Source organism: Rousettus aegyptiacus, unplaced genomic scaffold (assembly GCF_014176215.1).
Source record: "Rousettus aegyptiacus isolate mRouAeg1 unplaced genomic scaffold, mRouAeg1.p scaffold_m13_p_9, whole genome shotgun sequence".
NCBI lineage: Eukaryota > Metazoa > Chordata > Mammalia > Chiroptera > Pteropodidae > Rousettus > Rousettus aegyptiacus.
Genome location: NW_023416312.1, coordinates 99826009 through 99843038, shown reverse-complemented (window position 1 = coordinate 99843038; position 17030 = coordinate 99826009). Strand labels below are relative to the sequence as shown.

Genomic DNA, 17030 nt, shown 5'->3' with positions numbered 1-17030 from the left:
TGTACCCCATGTAAACATCAACATCGAGCCCCATAATTTTGGCTCTCATTCATCTGCATATAACGTGGAAATCTCTAGAGCCCTGACTCTTCTCTCAAACCTCAACCACAAACCCTCGAATGCCTCCTGGTTGTTATCTGCATCTGGATGCCTATAAATCATCTCATAATACATCCATGCCAAAAATACTAAGTATATCGCCCCTCCCTGCATCCTCCCCTCCCAGATCCCCACTGGTATAGTGAGCCATGGAGCAAAAGCTGGGTGGGAGTTGGGCAACCTAGGAGGGAGTCCTGTGTCTGCCTGCTCTCGGCCGAGTGAGCCATCAGAGTTTACTCCCTCACCTGTGAAATGGACGCAGCGACTGGACGTACATCTGCATGTGGACACCTGCTAGGCTGTCTGGGGTGGGGTGGGGCTTGAAATTCTAGCTTTTGCTCCAACCTGATTGTCCCATTGGAAAGTCGGAGTGGGGTGCTCCAGGGTGCTCCACAGGCTGGGGTAGCTTGGCCACTCCCAGACCAAGTGTCAGAGGCCTTATGGCTTCCGTCTACATTTCGAGGGAGAGTCCTTTTGCCCTATTTCTCAGAGACTGGTCACCCTAGAGAGTCCAATGAAGCAGCTTCCAATGTTGCCTTACTAAAGACATTGTCACCGTGGATGATTCTCGATCATTCCAGTAACAAACACTCTTACACTCCTGTCCTGGACTGAGGCCCAAAGGGAGTGAAGCCTCTGCCGTCTGGGCACTCAGGGTCCTTGGGGCAGACTGATTCATGAGAGGACAACGGTGTGGAACATTCTCTGCTGGAGGCAGGAACATGGCGCTGCGTGAGCTCAGCAGGAAAGAGCTTCGTGCACGCTGCCTCGGAAAGAAACGCAGGGGAAGGGAGTGTTTCAGATGGGACACATTTGGGGTGGCACTGAAAAATGTGGAGAGGAAAGGGCACTCCAGGCAGAGCCTACAGCCTGCACAGGTGCTGGGGGACACATGGAGGCCTGGGGCTGAGGGGCTGGAGTGGAGGGTCTGGGGGGCCGTATGTGAGAGGAGCCAGGGAAGGGAGTTGGGGGGAGGCCCAGGCAAGGTATGACGTTCAGGCTATAGAGCCTGAGCAGGGAGCACCATTGCAGGGTTTTCCCCAGTGGGTTGGCATGAGTACTTCTGCCTTTTAGAAATGTCACCTAGGAAGAGATATGGAGGAGGGTCTAGGGACAGGGCCCTAGAAGAGAGTCGTAGACATCTGCATGAGTAATGGTAGACATCCGGTCCCAGAAGAGTGCGGTGGGGACAGAAATATCTCCAAAAGAGAATGACTGGGACAAGGCTGTTGGGGGGGGGGGTGGCAGGGAGGAGAGTTAAGGGACCTAGAGATCGGTCAAGACTCGTCTTGGGTGTCAGTTCCCCTGGGAAGCCTTCCTTAACCGCCCCATCCCCTGGCTGCTGAAAGGCCCCTGCTCAGCGCTCCCAGTGCCCCAGGGACGAGCTGCGGCAGGCATTCGGGCCTCCCTCCCCAGACTCCAGGCTTCACGAGGCAGAGTCCTTGTCTGGCTGCTTCACCATGGCCTCCCAGGCCCTGGCACGGGGGTCAAGTGTGTAGCAGGGGCTCGGTAAATGCCACTTGGGCGAATAGCTAGATGAGCAAGAGAGAAGCTGCTGCCGAGAGGAAGGGAGGCATCCATCCCTCGGCCCGCCCTGTCTGCTCAGATATCTCCTTGCCCAGCCCCCCAAACCTGCCTGCCTGTGACCTCGCCATCTGCACACTTCCCCGGGGCAGGCGTGGCGCCTGCCATGCTCCTGGCTGGTTGTGGCCGCTTGTCCCTCGCCCTCCCCAGCACCGGGCATGGCGGCATCAGGAGCCGTCAAGGCTGACCCAGTGACCCCGCCCCGGTGCTGGCGGCTCCCTCGCACAGGCAGGGCGACCGCTCCAGTGATGTCATGGGGCTCCGCGGACCCCGCGTCCCCACCCAGCACAGCTGGCCGTCTCATCCCCGGGGCTCGGCAGGGCCGAGCCCTCACAGCTGGCTCGTGTCCGCGTCTGCCTCTCCCACCAGGCAGACAGTCAGCAGCTCTGGCCAGGGGGTGGTCACCGCTGGGTCCACGGGCCAGGCCTCCCACAGACCAAGCGCTCCCTCCCCAAGAGTTGTGGAATGAAAGGACATGGGGACAGAAACCCTGAGTTGACCGTGTCTCCCACCAACCAGCACTCAGATCTCATCATCTGCCTGCCAGTCCTGCTGACCTCGTCTCTAGAATGTCGTGGAAGGAGCAGGGCCCCCGTACCTCATTCCTTCCAGGTCTGGGGCCATGAGGCGGAGTCCCGCCCCGGGCGTCATGATCTGCAGGCGGACAATTTCCTCGCCTCTTGTGCTGTGGCCAAAAAAGAGAGTTGCTGGTAAGAAAAGTCCCCCCATGATTTCTGGGCGTCCAAGGGTGTTCTCCGTTGGGAGCCTCCTCGCTAGTGCAGGAGGACACTCAGACCCGCTCCTTTTCCCTTCTTGTCTCCTCTTTGGCCTTGACCCTTCTTGGCACTGCAGCTGACCTTGGGCCACTGGCCTCCAGGCTCCAGAAGAAGGGGAGTGAAGGACCCCTTTGCCAGTCTCCCACCCTCAAGCACACCCCCCTTTGGGTGGAAATGGGAGCACCCGGCCCCAACACCCTGTCTGTAGCTGCCACCACGAGCCCTGCCTATCGCCTCACTGGAGCATCCAAAGCGGCTCTGCGCGAGGCCAGCGGGAGTTCTGGGTTCATGGGCTGAAGCGAAGTGACGGCAAATAAGATGCCCAGGAAACGTAAAGGGCAAATTTTCAGTAAGAGCCAGTGGGACAGGGACGGCGGAGTCTCGGGGATGAAGACAAGTGACCAGGTGAGCCCACAGAGGACTGGACATTCTCAGCACTCAGAGGGCCCCTCTGAGGGTTCCTGTACTCAAAGCCTGGCCCACAGGTGACCACACACATCGCTCTGCAGGTCCACAGAGTGAGGCTTCAGCCATCCTTCAAAACCCAGCCCAGGTCACTTCTTCCTTTGGTTACCCCCAGGCACTGGGGTACAGGTGGGCGTGAGCCCCAGGCGTGCCCTGGTGAAGCCCCCAGCCCAGCTGGAGGAAGATAGGTCAGGGGGAGCTGCAGACTGGGAGATGTCTTAAACGCCGCGGCCAGATATGATAGAGCAAGGAGAAGCTATGGGATGGGCTTAAAGGGGGTAGGGGAAGGGGCTCGAAATGATCAGACTGGCACTTTAGAGTCCCAGGAGGAGGGACCGGGGGAGCAGGTGAGTCTGGGTGTTGACCCTGGCAGCTGGCTCCAATGTACACTAGAAGCCCGTGGAGGGCCAGGTTAGTGGGATGTTCATCTCTGCCACTCCTGGGGACACTGGAGATGACCAGAGCGAAACGGCAGGGCCGCCATGAGCAGGGCCTCCCCTCACATGAAAGCCAGAACAGGGCCCAATCCACGCAAGCAGCTCTGATCTCCGCCAGTCTCTTCCCATGACAGTTATGATGACAGCAAAAAGCCCCGGGCTGCCAGCCCTCCCTGCTCCATCTAAAACACGTGGTGCCAGAAAGCAGGGACACGCTCCACCTGGGGATATCACAGGCAAGTCAAACATACTTTCTCACTGGAGTTTCTTGTTATGTCAGAGAAGAAATAGGAACGAAGCGTTGCCTCAGCCTGCCCGAGCTGGCGTCTCTCCTTCGTCATCCCCAGGGCAAGCGGAAGCTCTTCCAGAGGGGCTCTTGTGGGTTGCATTGTGTCCTCCCCAAATGATATGCTGAAGGACTAACCCTTGGTGTCTGCGAACGTGACCTGATTTGGTCATTGCAGAAGTAGTTAATTAAGATAAGGCCACGCTGGTGTAGGGTGGGTCCTAAGCCAATATGACTGATGTCATTATAAAACGTGGGGATTTGGACACAGTAACGAGAGGCAAAGGCAGAGATTGGAATGATCATCTAAAAGCCGAGAAGCAGCAATGATTGACGGCAATACCAGAAGCTAAGAGAAAATTCTAGAACAAATACTCCCCAGAGCCTTCGGAGGGAGCACTACCAAAATCTTATATTAGGACTTCCCGCCTCCAAAACTGTGAGGATGAACCTCTGTTGTTTAATCCACCCAGCGCCCAGTGCCTTGTTATGGCAGCCTCAGCAAATTCACACAGGAGCCTTCCAGCCTCTCTCCCCTGGAGCCCCCCACCAGCTCCGCCACTTCCCCAGACCCTTAACCACAGAAGGCTCTAGTCCAGTCTTAGAAACTTCGAAGTCCAGGAAAACTCATCCAGTGCAGCCCCAGCTGCCCGTGGGAACACGACTGACAGTGGCCTGTGCCAAAGAGTGTGCGACTCATCCAGCTAAAAGATGGAGAGAGGCAGGAGAGGCGGAGGGAGTATACGTTTCACCCCGTATCCAAACGTAGAGCGTTCCTATGAAACCTTTCATAAGCCGAAACGGCGTAAAGTGAAGCAGCAATGGGCTATTTTCGCTTTTTGCCTTTTTTCATAAAAACAAAAATCCTCTTACGATTTCTTTCGATTAATGAAAGCAGATACCAGTGTAGGTCTTTCTGCTCGTAAATGCAAAGTGGCAGAAAGTGAACTTGCGAAAAGCGGGGGAGACCCCTACTTCTTTCCCCCAGAGCCCACAGGCGCATTCCCCTCAGACGCCAGCAGGTGGCGATATTGGTATCTTTAGCCATTTGAAGGAAGGGCCTGGAAATCAGCCCGCCCCTAGCGGGGAGCGCTGCGCAATACCAGCGCCCAGGCACTACGCAAAGGACTTTACAAGCATTATCCTGTTTAGTGTTTGGGACGGCACTGAGTAGTAGTTACCACTGCTTTCTATTTTACACATGAAGAAACTGAGGCACAGAGAGGTAGAGTGAGTCGCTCAAGGTCACACAGCCAGTACAGGGCAATGCCGGGGTTTTACCTTGTGCTGGAAGCTGTGCTCTTACTCACTGCTCCGCAGCTACTCTGCCAGGCAGCATGCTGGGGCACAGACTACAGGCCCTGCCCTGGCTGGGTGCTGTGACGAGGCAGCAGCCAGTTTCTGTGGGAGGGGGTATCCGAGCGAGCTCAGTTCAGAAGGTGGGCAGGGGTTACCCCACAACGAGAGGGGAAAAAGTAGATAAACCCAAGAAACCAGGCCCCGGATGCATGGAGGGAGGGCCCCTCCCATGGCTGAGCAGTTGGCGGGGGGTCGGGGTGATGGTGGAGACAAGCAGACCAGACGTGGACACTTGGAACTGAGGGCCCTCTGGGATGCCCGGGCAGGTCTGGAATTTGGAGCATGGTTGGACTTCTGATGGAAGGGAAGAGAAGCAGGCGAGTTCCAAGAACACAGCCTATGAGCGTCCTCGTGTGGCCATTTCTGTCCTGAACTTTCAGCCCTCATCGAAGTCTGTAAAGCGTTTGGCACCTAAGACAGGGGAGCTCCTCCCGGTTGGCCCGCTGCATGAGATGAGGAACTGACCTTCCGACTTCAGCCAAGGGGGGACAGGGCAGTCATGACTGGGGACAAGGCTGTCATATTGTCCTGTCCCACTCTGCCGTAAACCAGCTTCTTCTGAGGTGCCGTGGGACTCAGGCTTTTGTTGAGTCACAGGGACCCTTCAGGAGCACAGCCAGGCCTGGCCTTCTCAGACAGCCAGGCAGACAGGAGCTGGGCGTACGGGACTAATGATGGCTGCCTGGCCCGCTGCAGGGCCTGATGGGGTCATGTGTGAGAGGAGGGCTGCCCAGGACCGGCCAGCAGCTCACCTGGAAGCTGCCCAGTAGGTTCCAGATATTTCCTGATTGCAGACTGGGAGGCAAGCAGCACGCCTGCCTGACCAGACCTCCTTCCCAGGTCTGGAACATTCCATAATCTGCTCCCAGTTCTGTTTCTGTTCCATTTCCGGGTCTGTGAGGCCAAGGCCTCACAGGCAAGTTTGATCTGAGACATCCAGACTCCAGAACTGGGAGACAATACATTTGTGTCGTGTGAGCCACCAGTTAGGGTATTTTGTTACGGCAGCCCCAGCAGAATGAGGCAGCCATCTTGCCGTGACAGCCAAGTGGTGGGTATTAGGCACTCAAAAGAAATTTTCTGGAAGAAACGTAAAAATGCCTCTCGAATCCATAATACAGTATAACCGAATTCTCCTCCCGTATTGTTTTAAAAAGCATGTGAAACCATTCATTGCTTTTGTTAATAAGAGAAATAAGGAATAATCAGATATGTGCAGTATTTTGGGCTAAATTGTGGCCCCTCAAGAACTCATATGTTCAAGTCCTCACTCCCAGGACCTCACATTGTGCCTGTATTTGGAGACAGGGTCTTTAAGAGGTGATTAAGGTGAAATGACATCATTGGGGTAGGCTCTAATCCAATCTGACTTGTGTCCTTACAAAAAGAGGATGACCATGTGAGGACATGGGCAGAAGACGGCCATCTCCAAGCCAAGGAGAGAGGCCTCAGAAGGAGCCGACCGTGCCAAGAGCTGGATCTCAGAAGTTCAGCCTCCAGAACTGGGAGACAACACATTTCGGTTGTTTGAGTCACCCTGTTTGTGGGACTTTGTTACAGGAGCCCTAGCAAAGTAAGCCAGCCCCCAGACCCCATCAGTCACCAAGTGCTATCAGTGCTACTTTGTGAACGGTTCTCAAATCTTTCCACTTGTTCAAATGTTCTTATGGACAAAAGTCCAGACGAACAGGAAGAATCCCAAGAAGGGCTGAATGAAGAGGAGGGGCCTCCTGGCAGAGAGGCCCCTGCCGCCAGCTCCTCAGCCCCTCCCAGCCCCGCACTCTGCAGCCTCACTCTCTGCCACCGGTCGGTGCTGCGGCAGGCGATCCGTCTCCTTCCTGGCACAGAGGAGATGGCCCTGAGGACTGTCGTGACAGATAAATGGTTGCGCGGCTTGAGTTGGAGAGGAGAATGGGGGCTCACAGTGACATTATCAGAGTTGGAACAGCTGCTGGGGCCCCTGAAAGTGACCTGTTAGGGACAGGTGCTCTGCACCTCTGGCCTCAGGGTCTTCAATGGCTGTCACAGAGGCACAACTTGTAGCAGACCTGGATTTAGGCAAAGCTCCCAATCCAGGCAGGTGCTTTAAAAAGCAGTGACCACAGGGAGGCGGCACTCTCAGCAGGACTTAGCAGGATTCAGCGCAGAGTACAAGGAGGTATTGATCGCTCCTCATCCGCAGACAAGAGAGCAGCATTATCTGCCCGGACACTTGAGCTCAGAAATCAGGACAAATCAGGGCCCCGCCTGCAGTGAGATCGCCAGCGCTCGGCGTGCCCCTGCCCTGTCGCCCCACTGCCAGACCCTCCCGTCCGTCCGGCTCACAGGCCAGTGTCAGCTCGAGGCACCCACCTGGGCTCCCGGCTCCCGGCAGGGCTCGGCAGAGTCGGCATGCACTCAATCCAAATCGCCCGAGACACTTTGGCTCGGCCTCCGTCCACACTGGCAAAGAAGGCATCTGTGAGCGGCGCTGGGGACTGCAGAGCGTCCTTCCCCGGCAGCAGGGGGAGGATGGCATTGGCAGGTTGAACTTGGCCAACTTGTAGGAGAACCTTGAACAAGCCTGATAGTGGTGGGGCTGGCGCCCTGGCGGCGGACCCTCTCCAACCCCGTGACACAGATAACCACTGAACAGACAGGAGGCGGTGGTCTCTCCCTGAAGGCCGGGCTGTTTGCTCCATCCAGCCCTGGGACATCCAGCCAGACAGGCCCTTACTGATTTCTGTGCCCCGTCCTGTCACTGGGCACATGGGGACGCTGACTCTGAGGCTCTGCCAGGAGATGACCTGGCAGAGATACCACGGTGACTAAGTGGCAGGCAACCCTGGAAGCCACCAGCCCCAGGCAGACATGATTAATTGATTGATTGATTGATTGATTGATTACCTGCTGGATCCAGGAGGGGATCTCGCCAGAACGGGTGGCTCCTGGCTTTTCTCAGAAGGCCCGTCCTCATCCACCACCTCCACCCTTTGGGCAAGAAGAGAAACAGATTCAGCACCTGTCCCCAGGGCCCCGTGGCCTGCTCAGCTGTCCCCGAAGCACGCGCTTTCTTTCAGTGGAGTCTATAGCCAAGAGATAGCCCGGGCTGGGGGCCTGGCAACTCTGTTTTGGGATAAGGACATCATACTGGGTTCATTAGTGTCCTCCCTACGTCCATGTCGCTCTGGGACGTGTGGATGTGACCTTATTTGGAAACAGGGTCTTTGCAGACGCAGTCAGGGTCAGGAGAGGTTGTAGGGCAGCAGAGCGGCCCTAAATCCAAGGCTGCCGTCCTTAGGGGATGACGGAAGATTGCACATGGACACACAGAGAGGGTGGCCACACGAAGATGGGGGACGGAAGCCACAGTGGCGCATGTGACCGGCGAGGCTCGCCGAGGCCTGCAGCGCCGCCGCCGGCCGGAAGAGCAGCCTCCGGAAGGAACCGACCCTGCTAACACCTCAGTCTTGGACTTCCAGCCTCGGGAACTAGGACACGATACATTTACGTTGTTTGTGCCACGCGGTTTGTGGTGCTTTGTGATGGCAGCCCTAGGAACCTGAGACAGCCGGTAAAAGCACACTCATCCGTCACCCTCTGCTGGCTGCGTTTCACTCGGCCTTTCTGCTCTTCCAACACGGCATGCTATCCACGCCTCCAGGCCTGTGTGCCAGTGGGACCCCGTACCTAGGACACTTGGCATGTCGGCTTCCTCGTTTTTAAGCCTTTAGCTCATCACGAAGGCCTTTCCTATCTATCTGACGCAACATCCCTAAAATTCAGCTTGCCAGAAGTCTCTTCCCTGTCCTCCCCAAATAGTCTCATCTCCCAAAAGATGTTCTTTTCACCAAATGGCAACAGCCCCCCTTTGCTCAGCTGGAGTGTCCTGATCATTCTCTGTTGAATGCTGTTCACCCCTGAGGACCCACCTCCAATGTCATGGCCACTTCTAAGGGCCTGGCCAGGCAGGGGCTCCCAATGACAAGCCTCCGGCCCCCAGCCCAGTACTGCTCCTGCAAGGGCATTGGCCAGCCTGTCCCTGGTAGTCGGGGAGGGCAAGAGAATGACTCGTGTACGCCCGCATAGCTGCTTTTGCTTCAAAACCCCAGAGGCCCTTAGAAATACTACGGCGCCATCTTGAGTCAGGGGTCCAGTCCTGTTAGCTACTGGCAAATGGAAGATTTGAGCCACAAGCTTTGTTCTTTTGGCCAGGCTCCCATCTTCACAGAACTGGCTGCTGGTGCCGTATGTGCCACCATGGCCACCCGGGTGCTCACCTGGCCTCCAGACCGAAGCCACCAGCCCCACACAACTATCCCTGCTCAGGGACAGCTACCCCACCCCATCACACAACCCTTTCCCTTGTGCAGCTGACAGGAAAGGCTTCTCCACGGCCAGTGACAGGCTTCTAAGGCTTTCCTCACTGACACTTACCTCTTCGCAATGAACGGGGCCTGTGTCTCCTGGGCAGGGCCGCTGGAAAGGAGGCAGAAGGGCGGTGTGTTATGCAGGATGCACGCATTAGACAGACGGCATCCTGATCACCCCGCCGCACACGGTCCTGGGTCTCTCTCCCATTCCTGGCCCCTGAGGGGAACTGTTCCGGCCGGTGGGTGAGCTGTGTCCCCCAAAGTGCCACTCACCTCGTGCTCTTCTTGGCTGCTGACAGGACGTAGGAGCGCTCCCGGGGCGCGGTCTTCCTCACCACACTGCTTGCAGCTTCTGACCTGTGGTGGCACAGGGAGGGGACTTCTGGTGGGCGGGGACTCGGGATGGATGTTGCCAATCCACACTGGCTCCTTGAATCCTGACGCCCCAGGAAGGGACGTGCTAGTCACTCGTGATTTACAGAAGAGAAAACTGAGGCACGCGGAGCTGTAGGGACTTGCGCGACATCACACAGCCAGCTGGTGACACACTGGGCAATCGGTGCCAGGGGGCCTGGTTCGTCCCCAGCACCTGCCAGGCCCGGGGACCCCTGCCACTGTGCATTCTGTCCTTAGGACTGCCCATCTGCAGGGGCTTAGCTCTGCTCGCGGCCGGCAGATGTTGGGACTGGGGAAAGACGGGCTGAGCCTGGGTGCGTTTATTCCTTTGGGGCCTAGCTGCTGTCCAAGTGCCCCACTTCACTTTGGGGTGGGGGGTATTGGAACCTCTGGAGCCTGGCCCCGTCCCCCAGGCCTGCAGGCCGAGGCCTGACTCTGCGCACGCAGCACACACACAGAGGGCTCTTCTGGGCGTCCCCTGCGCTGCGTATTTTGGTCCGATTTGCTCAGCATCCTCTTTAACAGGCTGACGTGCAGTCCTGAAGCACGTCCCTGCCCACCCTCTGTCCGCCCGCAGATGACGCTTCCCCCCAACCTCTGTACCTAAGTTCGGCCCCATAGACGGTTCATAAGAAGGTCCCCTGAGCTGGCCTAGCTACGTGGGTGGCTCTGGGTCTCAAGGGACGACAACTGATGCTAGCAACCACTTCTCCAGCACATGGGTCAGCACTGATGTCCTACATGTCGCACATTTTATCACCCCATCTGGCACAACCCCTATTTCGCCGGCCTGTGCAAACTTGGTCCCCGGCCCCACCCCTGGGATGCCCAGTGGGCACCGTCACCTTCGTTTCTGTTCGTCGGAAGAGAACGGCACGTCCTCCTCTTCTGCGGTCCCTGAGGATGAGCTTCGCCTGATGTTGTAGGGTGCCCTGAGGGAGGGGGCGATGGAGGGGTTGACGGCGCTGGCGCTTCCGGCTCCTCCTCCCCCCGCCTCCTCCCCCCCCTCCCTAACTGTCCTTTAAGAGCCAGTTCAAACCCCGCCCCCTTCTCCAGAAACATTCACTAGCTGCTCCCTGTCACTGGACAATGGTGACAAGAAACGAACAATATAAAGACAATCCACACCTCTGGGCACACAGGAGGGGGTCTTTGATATGGGCCATGAGGGGAATCCCAGAGGGAACCCCAAAGATCGACATCCAAGAAGCAGCTTGGATTTAGGCCCAAAACGCCCATAAGTGATGGCTTCCAGAGGCAGCAGCGTGCTTAGAATTATCAGGCCCCAGCCCAGAGGGGTGCAGAGGCCTGTCCAGGAAACACAGCCAGCCAGAGGCAGCCAGAGGGTCATGACCCATGACCCTTTCTCAAGACCCACTGGACATCCAACTTTCCGGGGCTTGTCACCAGCTGGTGGGCTCCTGGCCAGAGCATCAAGTGTCTGGGATGTTGGGCCGGCAGGGCTAGTACTCCTGGACTGTGGTCAGGGGAATCGGCCCACTGTCCCCAGTGGGCTGGTGTTTGGGCTCATTCCTTGGAGGAGCAAACAGAGCTGTGTGTGCGACAGCATACTCACAGCTTCTTGTAATCCTCGGTGGTCATCTTGTAGCCAGAGGAGGAGGGGCGGAGAGGCCCGGCGGGAGCCGCTCTCACCAATCCGGCGGTGCTGAAGAGGCAAGGAGTTTTCACATGCCCACCTGCAGGCTCCTTCTCGCCTCCAGATTTGCCCGCAGAGCCCAGCAGGCATGTGGTAGGTGGATGAGAGAATGATGGCGGCCCTTCCTGTCTGCCCTCAGCTCTGCCAGACGCCCTGAGCGGGGCGGACTTCCTGCCAAGGGCGGACCCAGCCCCTCTGGCCCTGACTTTCTGATAGAGGTCTGGTTCACCCTAACACGAAGTTACTCTGACAGTATGCCACCTGAGCCTGCCGGGAAGAAGGTGGCTCAGAGCAGGAGTCCCCAACCTCCAGGCCGCAGATCAGTACTGGTGTGCGGCTTGTTATGAACTGGGTAGCAGGAGGTGAGCAGCGGCCAAGCGAGGGGAGCTACACCTGCATTTGCAGCCGCTCCCCAGCGCCAGCATCACCGCCTCAGCTCCGCCTCAGATCATCGGGCATTAGATTCTCAGAGGAGCACCGGTCCCTGGAGCCGCAAAGGTTGGGGACTGCTGGCCTAAAGCATACACCTCACTGCAGTCGATCAGCAAGTCAAAGCTTCCTGAAAGTCAGGACCAGCTCAAGGGCAAGATCACCGGTAACGGCCCAGAGACCAGAGTGACTGAACCAGGCCACGCATCCACCTGGGGACTCGCAGTCCCTGCTGTGCAATGGCATCTCGCCCCAACCCATTGCCCCCGGTCACCCCCGTGTTGCTCTCCAGGGCTGTACCCTCGACAGAAACAGAGCTGCCACCTGCCTCCCGCTCAGTGATGAGCAGAGTTCTCTCTGCCGCGAGCCCGGCCCAGACCCTCACAGCCTCCCACTGGCCGGCTGGCCAGCACCCCGTGCACACACCTTTTCGGAACTCCGTTGGCATTAGGAAAGTGCTGCTGGGGCGCGGCCGAGCTGTCTATGGGCTTGGTGAACACACCCCTAAAAGAGAGCCCAGCGGAGGCAGCCCAGTGAGCTCCTCGGGAGAAGCCGGGGGGCCGCGTGAGGAGAGCGGGGAGGCGGGCCGGCGCCTGCCGTCACCTACCGGATGATATAGCCACTGGGAGCCCTCGCGCTCGCAGGCCTGCTGAGGAAAAAGAGGGCATGAAGTCAAGCGACGTACTGCCCCCGACCGCGGCAAAGCGGCTCTGCTGGTGGGTGAACAAGTGCAGTCAGGACAAGGGGAGGTGTGGCCGGGGGCGTCCCTAGAGACATAGCTGCCCTGTACCCGGAGCCTGGTGCCTGCTCTGCTCTGCCCGTGTCTCTCACCCTCCCCAGGAAAAGTTCCCGTGGCTAACAGCCCAGGGTTAAAGCAGGTGTCCAGGAACGTGCGGGCTACAGTTGGGCATTTGCTGCAGAGACAAGCCCTCCAAAGTTCGGCTTCTTCCTAGCCTGCCAGGGCCCAGCAGTCCCCCGAGCGACAGGTTTTCTGAGATTGCCGACAGGCCTCCCATCCTCTGCTTTTGGAGCTGACTCAGCTCAGGCTCGAAGATCCACGTGAGAGGCCCAGGGCTCAGGCCATGTCAGGGGGCTCCCAACCGCACCCCTCCCCCGCATAGCCTTTTCCAGGAAGGCTCGCCAGGGCTCAAGGGGCAGAACCCAGGCATGAGCCACCCAAGGGCAGCTGACCCTCCCTTCCCGTCCCTCTGGGGCTTCCCCTCCTCAAGCCCCTGGGGCGCGCACATCACAAGTCTGCATGGATGTTTGGGACCTGAGGACATGGCCAAGGCTTGATCAGTGGCTAGACAGCATTAGGCTCCCCATGCGTGTAGACAGGAAGGCCAGCACAGAGCCACAGTGCTCCGCGTCTCAGCAGACCCTGTCCTTAACTGGAGACAGTCTCCTGGAGGTGACCAAGTTTCAGGAACACTGTTTCTTGGTGTGGGACCCAAGAGAGAAAGGTCACTTTTACCCCTCCTAGCCACAGTGAACATTTTTGGCTGAAATATCTCTGCACTGGACAGGCTAGGCCCTGGCCACTGGTCAGCCCTGGACCCCACCCCCATCCCTTGGGGGAGAATGAAAGCCGAGGTTTATGTAGACTTCTGGGTACCCCTGCTCTGGGCCCTGAGTCACAGGATGTGCTTCCCAAATGTACCCCGAAAACAAAGCTCAAGGTGAGAACTGTACCCTCCAAAGTAAACAAGTCCTCCTGCGCATCCACTGTCTTTGATCCGTCCTCAGGTCCTTGCCAACCTCACTAACCACGATTCTCTCTTATATGTTCATCTCTCTACTTGGGTCATATCCATGGTCCCTGCTAGGATGTCAGTTCCCTGAGGAGAGGGCCGTGTCCTCTGTGCCCAGCACAGGACCTGGCAGGTGGCAGGTGCTGAGTCATTGAGGGACGACAGGCAAGGCCACAGTTACTGGAGACAGCCCCTGGGGCTAGCGGTGAATTTGGACCCTTCCCTTCCAGCTGCTGCCACTGCCTCTGCCACCACCTGAGGGAGGACCTGGCAGTGTGCTCGCAGCCAGCTGCCAGCTGTTTGGAGCAAGGACTGAGCCTGAATTTTTGGGTCCCTCACCCCCTCGCTCTCAGGCACGGTTCCTGAAGAGCCTCCCTGGACACGTCTATGCAAACGTCTTCAGAACAGAGAGGGGATGGCCAGTTCCCCTCAGCCAGCTGTCAAAATGTGTCATCCTGAACTTCAGAGACAGTTGGCACAAATGTGTGTGTCTCCTCTGACATGCTTATTACAAAGAGCACTTAGGAAACAGGGTTACCTACAGAGGGACTCATGTGTGACTCTCAAAGCACCTCAGAGGTGGTCTCCCTCCCTACAGGAGGTTCCCAATGACATCCTTGATCCCAGTTGACAGGTGGAACCATGCAGGCCCAGGAGGGGAGACAGCCAGCCCCAAGGCCGCATAGCAGGGCCAGGGAACTGGACCCAGTGACTCTCAAGTTCCCTTTCCCAAGAGGGGGAAGAGTAAAAAAATATATCCTTCTTGTGCATTTCAAATGACCTTGACGTCCCTTCTCAGCGCAGGCTCCCTCCCTGTCCCTTAAGGACTGTAGTATGGGGCCCACCCCCCAGCCACCTGGATCCCACCTCTTACCTGGCCTTCTGGATCTCTGCAGCTGAAGAAAAGGATGTAGCACGACTCCGGCTAGAGGGCAGCTCTCTGGAGAAAAAGGGGTCCCAAAAGAGTGGCTCCCAGACCACTGCCATCAGCTACCTTGTGGCCTCCATCTCAGAGGCTGCCTGCTGGGCCCCGAGGCGGCCCAAGAGCTTGACCCGGCATTCCCGACCCACCTGCTTCCCCGGCCTGCCTCCATATGCCACAGGTGAATGCACACACGCACACCCCGGCGCCCGGGGCTTTCCCGCCCCGTGACTTTGGTCAAGTCTTGCCCTCAGCTGCATTGCTCTCCCCTCTGGCCTGTGGCCACGCCGCCTGGCTGAGCTCTGAATGGTGGAAGGCCTTTGGCATCTGCAGGCGGGACGGGACCCGCGGAGCACAACAGCCCCAGCCCCCACCCCGTTGCTGCCAGCCCTCCCGACCTCCCGGACTCACAGGGTGTGGCCCTCCGAGTCCTCCTGCTTGGTGATCCAGCTCTTGTCCCCCTTCAGAGTGGTTCGTACCTTCATCTGCTTGAGGACGTTACTGCGCTCCTCCTCGCCCGCCGGGAGAGGCTTGCCTGGCAGGGGCGAGGCCACGCAGCCTCAGGAGGGGAGCCCCACCGCAGGACCCTGGGCTTCCTTTCCAGCCCTCCCAAGATGCCACTGCCACTTTGCTGCCCAGGCAGCACTCGTGGCCCTGGCAGGGCCACATGCCGAACCCAAGACTGGGACAAGAGGGGGCCTTGGCGTTACCTTTGCTGCTGCCTCCGAGAGCTGAGATACTCATGGCGTCTGCTCCGCGGGATCCTTCTCGGTTGAATCGACAGGGCTCCTGGGGCAAAGGCAAGCACATGTCTGTCACTTTATTTCTTTATAATGGCTTGTGGGTCACTATGTAATCCCTGGCACACTAAGACCATCCAGACTGTCCTTCGGGCATTGGGAAGCAAGAGCTGGTAGAGTCCTGGGTGGCAGGTAAGGGCCAGAGAGCGAACACTCACTGGATCTGCCACCGCGAACACTCACAAATCTGCCCGGGGAAGATGGTCTCCTGCGGAACAGGGCGTGGGCTGCCAGGGGCTGTGTGTTCAGGAGATGGCTGATAAGGGCAGACCACGAGCCCTCCTAGACTGTTCTAATGGCCAGACTACAGGTCCCAGCTAGCGTAGCGGGAGTGGCAGCCAGGGGGCTTTCACACTGCCACACAGACTGACAGGCTCCCGAGGGCCGGCACTGGCGGACTCAGGAGGAGGCAGTGGGGGAGCAGGGCGAGGGCTGGGGGCCCAGCCACTTTGGGGTTGGACATCTCTCTCCCTCCTTAGTAGCTGTGTGACGGACCTCGGGCTGGTCAGTTGACCCCGCCGGGCTGCCTCAATGTTGTTATTTATAAAATGGGGGTTAAAAAAAAAGATCTACGCTTCAGGATTGCTGTGAGGAAAGAATGCAGTGACTCTCAATCTGTCCCCACTTGGAGAGGGGACTGTGGGTGGTCCTCAATCAGCACAATCATAGCGTGGGGACGCACAGCCCTGGGTGGTTCAAGGGTTGGCTCCGTCTCCAGTGAGGAAAGCCCGGGACCCAACTGCCAACTCCTTAGTGGTCCTCGGGGACCAGGCAAGGGTGGGCATCTGGTGAAGGCTCGCTGCTGTGTCCGGGAAGCTGGGGACATCCTGCACTCTGCTTTTTCTTTCTCTCTGTCTTCTGGCCCTGCTCTAGCTCCTGGCCCGCTCTCGGCCCTCCAGCCCAGTGCTGCCCTCCTGTGGCCACTGAGGGGAGGGCCGCGGTGGTCGCTGTGGCTTCATAGCACCTTGAAGTCTGTTTACCCCAGGAGGGTCTGGGGTGAGGAAGCTGGTTCTGGAGGCTGGGACTGGCCTAGTGTCCATGGAAGCCCCGCGTTATGGGTCTAGTCGCACTCCTGACTTGTCACAGCTGGCCTCCTGGACCTCGAGAGAGGATTTGGAGGCTCAGGTGAGTGGGCATGATGGGAAGCAGGAGCCCCGACTCTGCCGGCATGATCCTGAGGCAGAGCAGACTCCCCTGTAGGGGCCTGCCACCCTCTGGGCCAGTCCAGGGCCAGACCCGAGCAGCCGGGCCCTGCTCCCAGCTGGCAAGACCTGGACATGTTTCCGTGGAGGTCGGGACACACTGAAACGGGCAGGGAAGGGGGCCAAGAGCAAACCAAATTTGCCACGTCAGCAAGAGCTGGCTTTCCCATAAACTGTACCAAATGAGCAGCCCAGGAGGCCCAAGCTCGCTGTGCGCCAGGAACAGCACCTCATCACCAAGGCAGCCACGTTGGACTTCCATAGGTGATCCCCACAGGCATAGCTGTCCCATCCCAGCAACCCATGGAGTGGCCCCACTGGGCAGGGCACACAGATAGAGTCGCCGCCTGAGACCTTGGTCCATTGGTTTCCTGGTGCTGCTGACTGACCGTGAGACCCTGGGCGAGTCCCTCACTTCCTCTTGGCCTCAGCTCGGGAACTGCTAATACTCAGGTTCCTTCAGGAATTCATCAGTCTCCGCTTGACAAACCTGTTAGCCGCGCTGCCTGGAAGTC

General features: G+C 58.2%; 1 protein-coding gene across 4 annotated transcripts in view; it reads right to left on the bottom strand.

The window, feature by feature from the left end:
- ZNF185 (zinc finger protein 185 with LIM domain) overlaps nucleotides 1-17030 on the bottom strand; it is a 58718-nt gene that overhangs the window by 30034 nt on the left and 11654 nt on the right. For 2 of the 4 annotated variants that reach the window (XM_036227065.1, XM_036227064.1), the window contains exons 2-13: nucleotides 15224-15302; nucleotides 14925-15048; nucleotides 14466-14531; nucleotides 12448-12486; nucleotides 12267-12344; nucleotides 11331-11420; nucleotides 10600-10686; nucleotides 9632-9715; nucleotides 9423-9464; nucleotides 7893-7976; nucleotides 7359-7448; nucleotides 2282-2368 (exon numbers count right to left, since the gene is read on the bottom strand). In XM_036227065.1, coding sequence (XP_036082958.1) covers nucleotides 2282-2368; nucleotides 7359-7448; nucleotides 7893-7976; nucleotides 9423-9464; nucleotides 9632-9715; nucleotides 10600-10686; nucleotides 11331-11420; nucleotides 12267-12344; nucleotides 12448-12486; nucleotides 14466-14531; nucleotides 14925-15048; nucleotides 15224-15257 — 905 coding nt within the window. In that variant the 5' untranslated portion in view covers nucleotides 15258-15302. Of the gene's footprint in view, nucleotides 1-2281; nucleotides 2369-7358; nucleotides 7449-7892; nucleotides 7977-9422; nucleotides 9465-9631; nucleotides 9716-10599; nucleotides 10687-11330; nucleotides 11421-12266; nucleotides 12345-12447; nucleotides 12487-14465; nucleotides 14532-14924; nucleotides 15049-15223; nucleotides 15757-17030 lie in introns of those variants that run through there. The other 2 variants (XM_036227066.1, XM_036227062.1) reach the window with 2 other exon arrangements.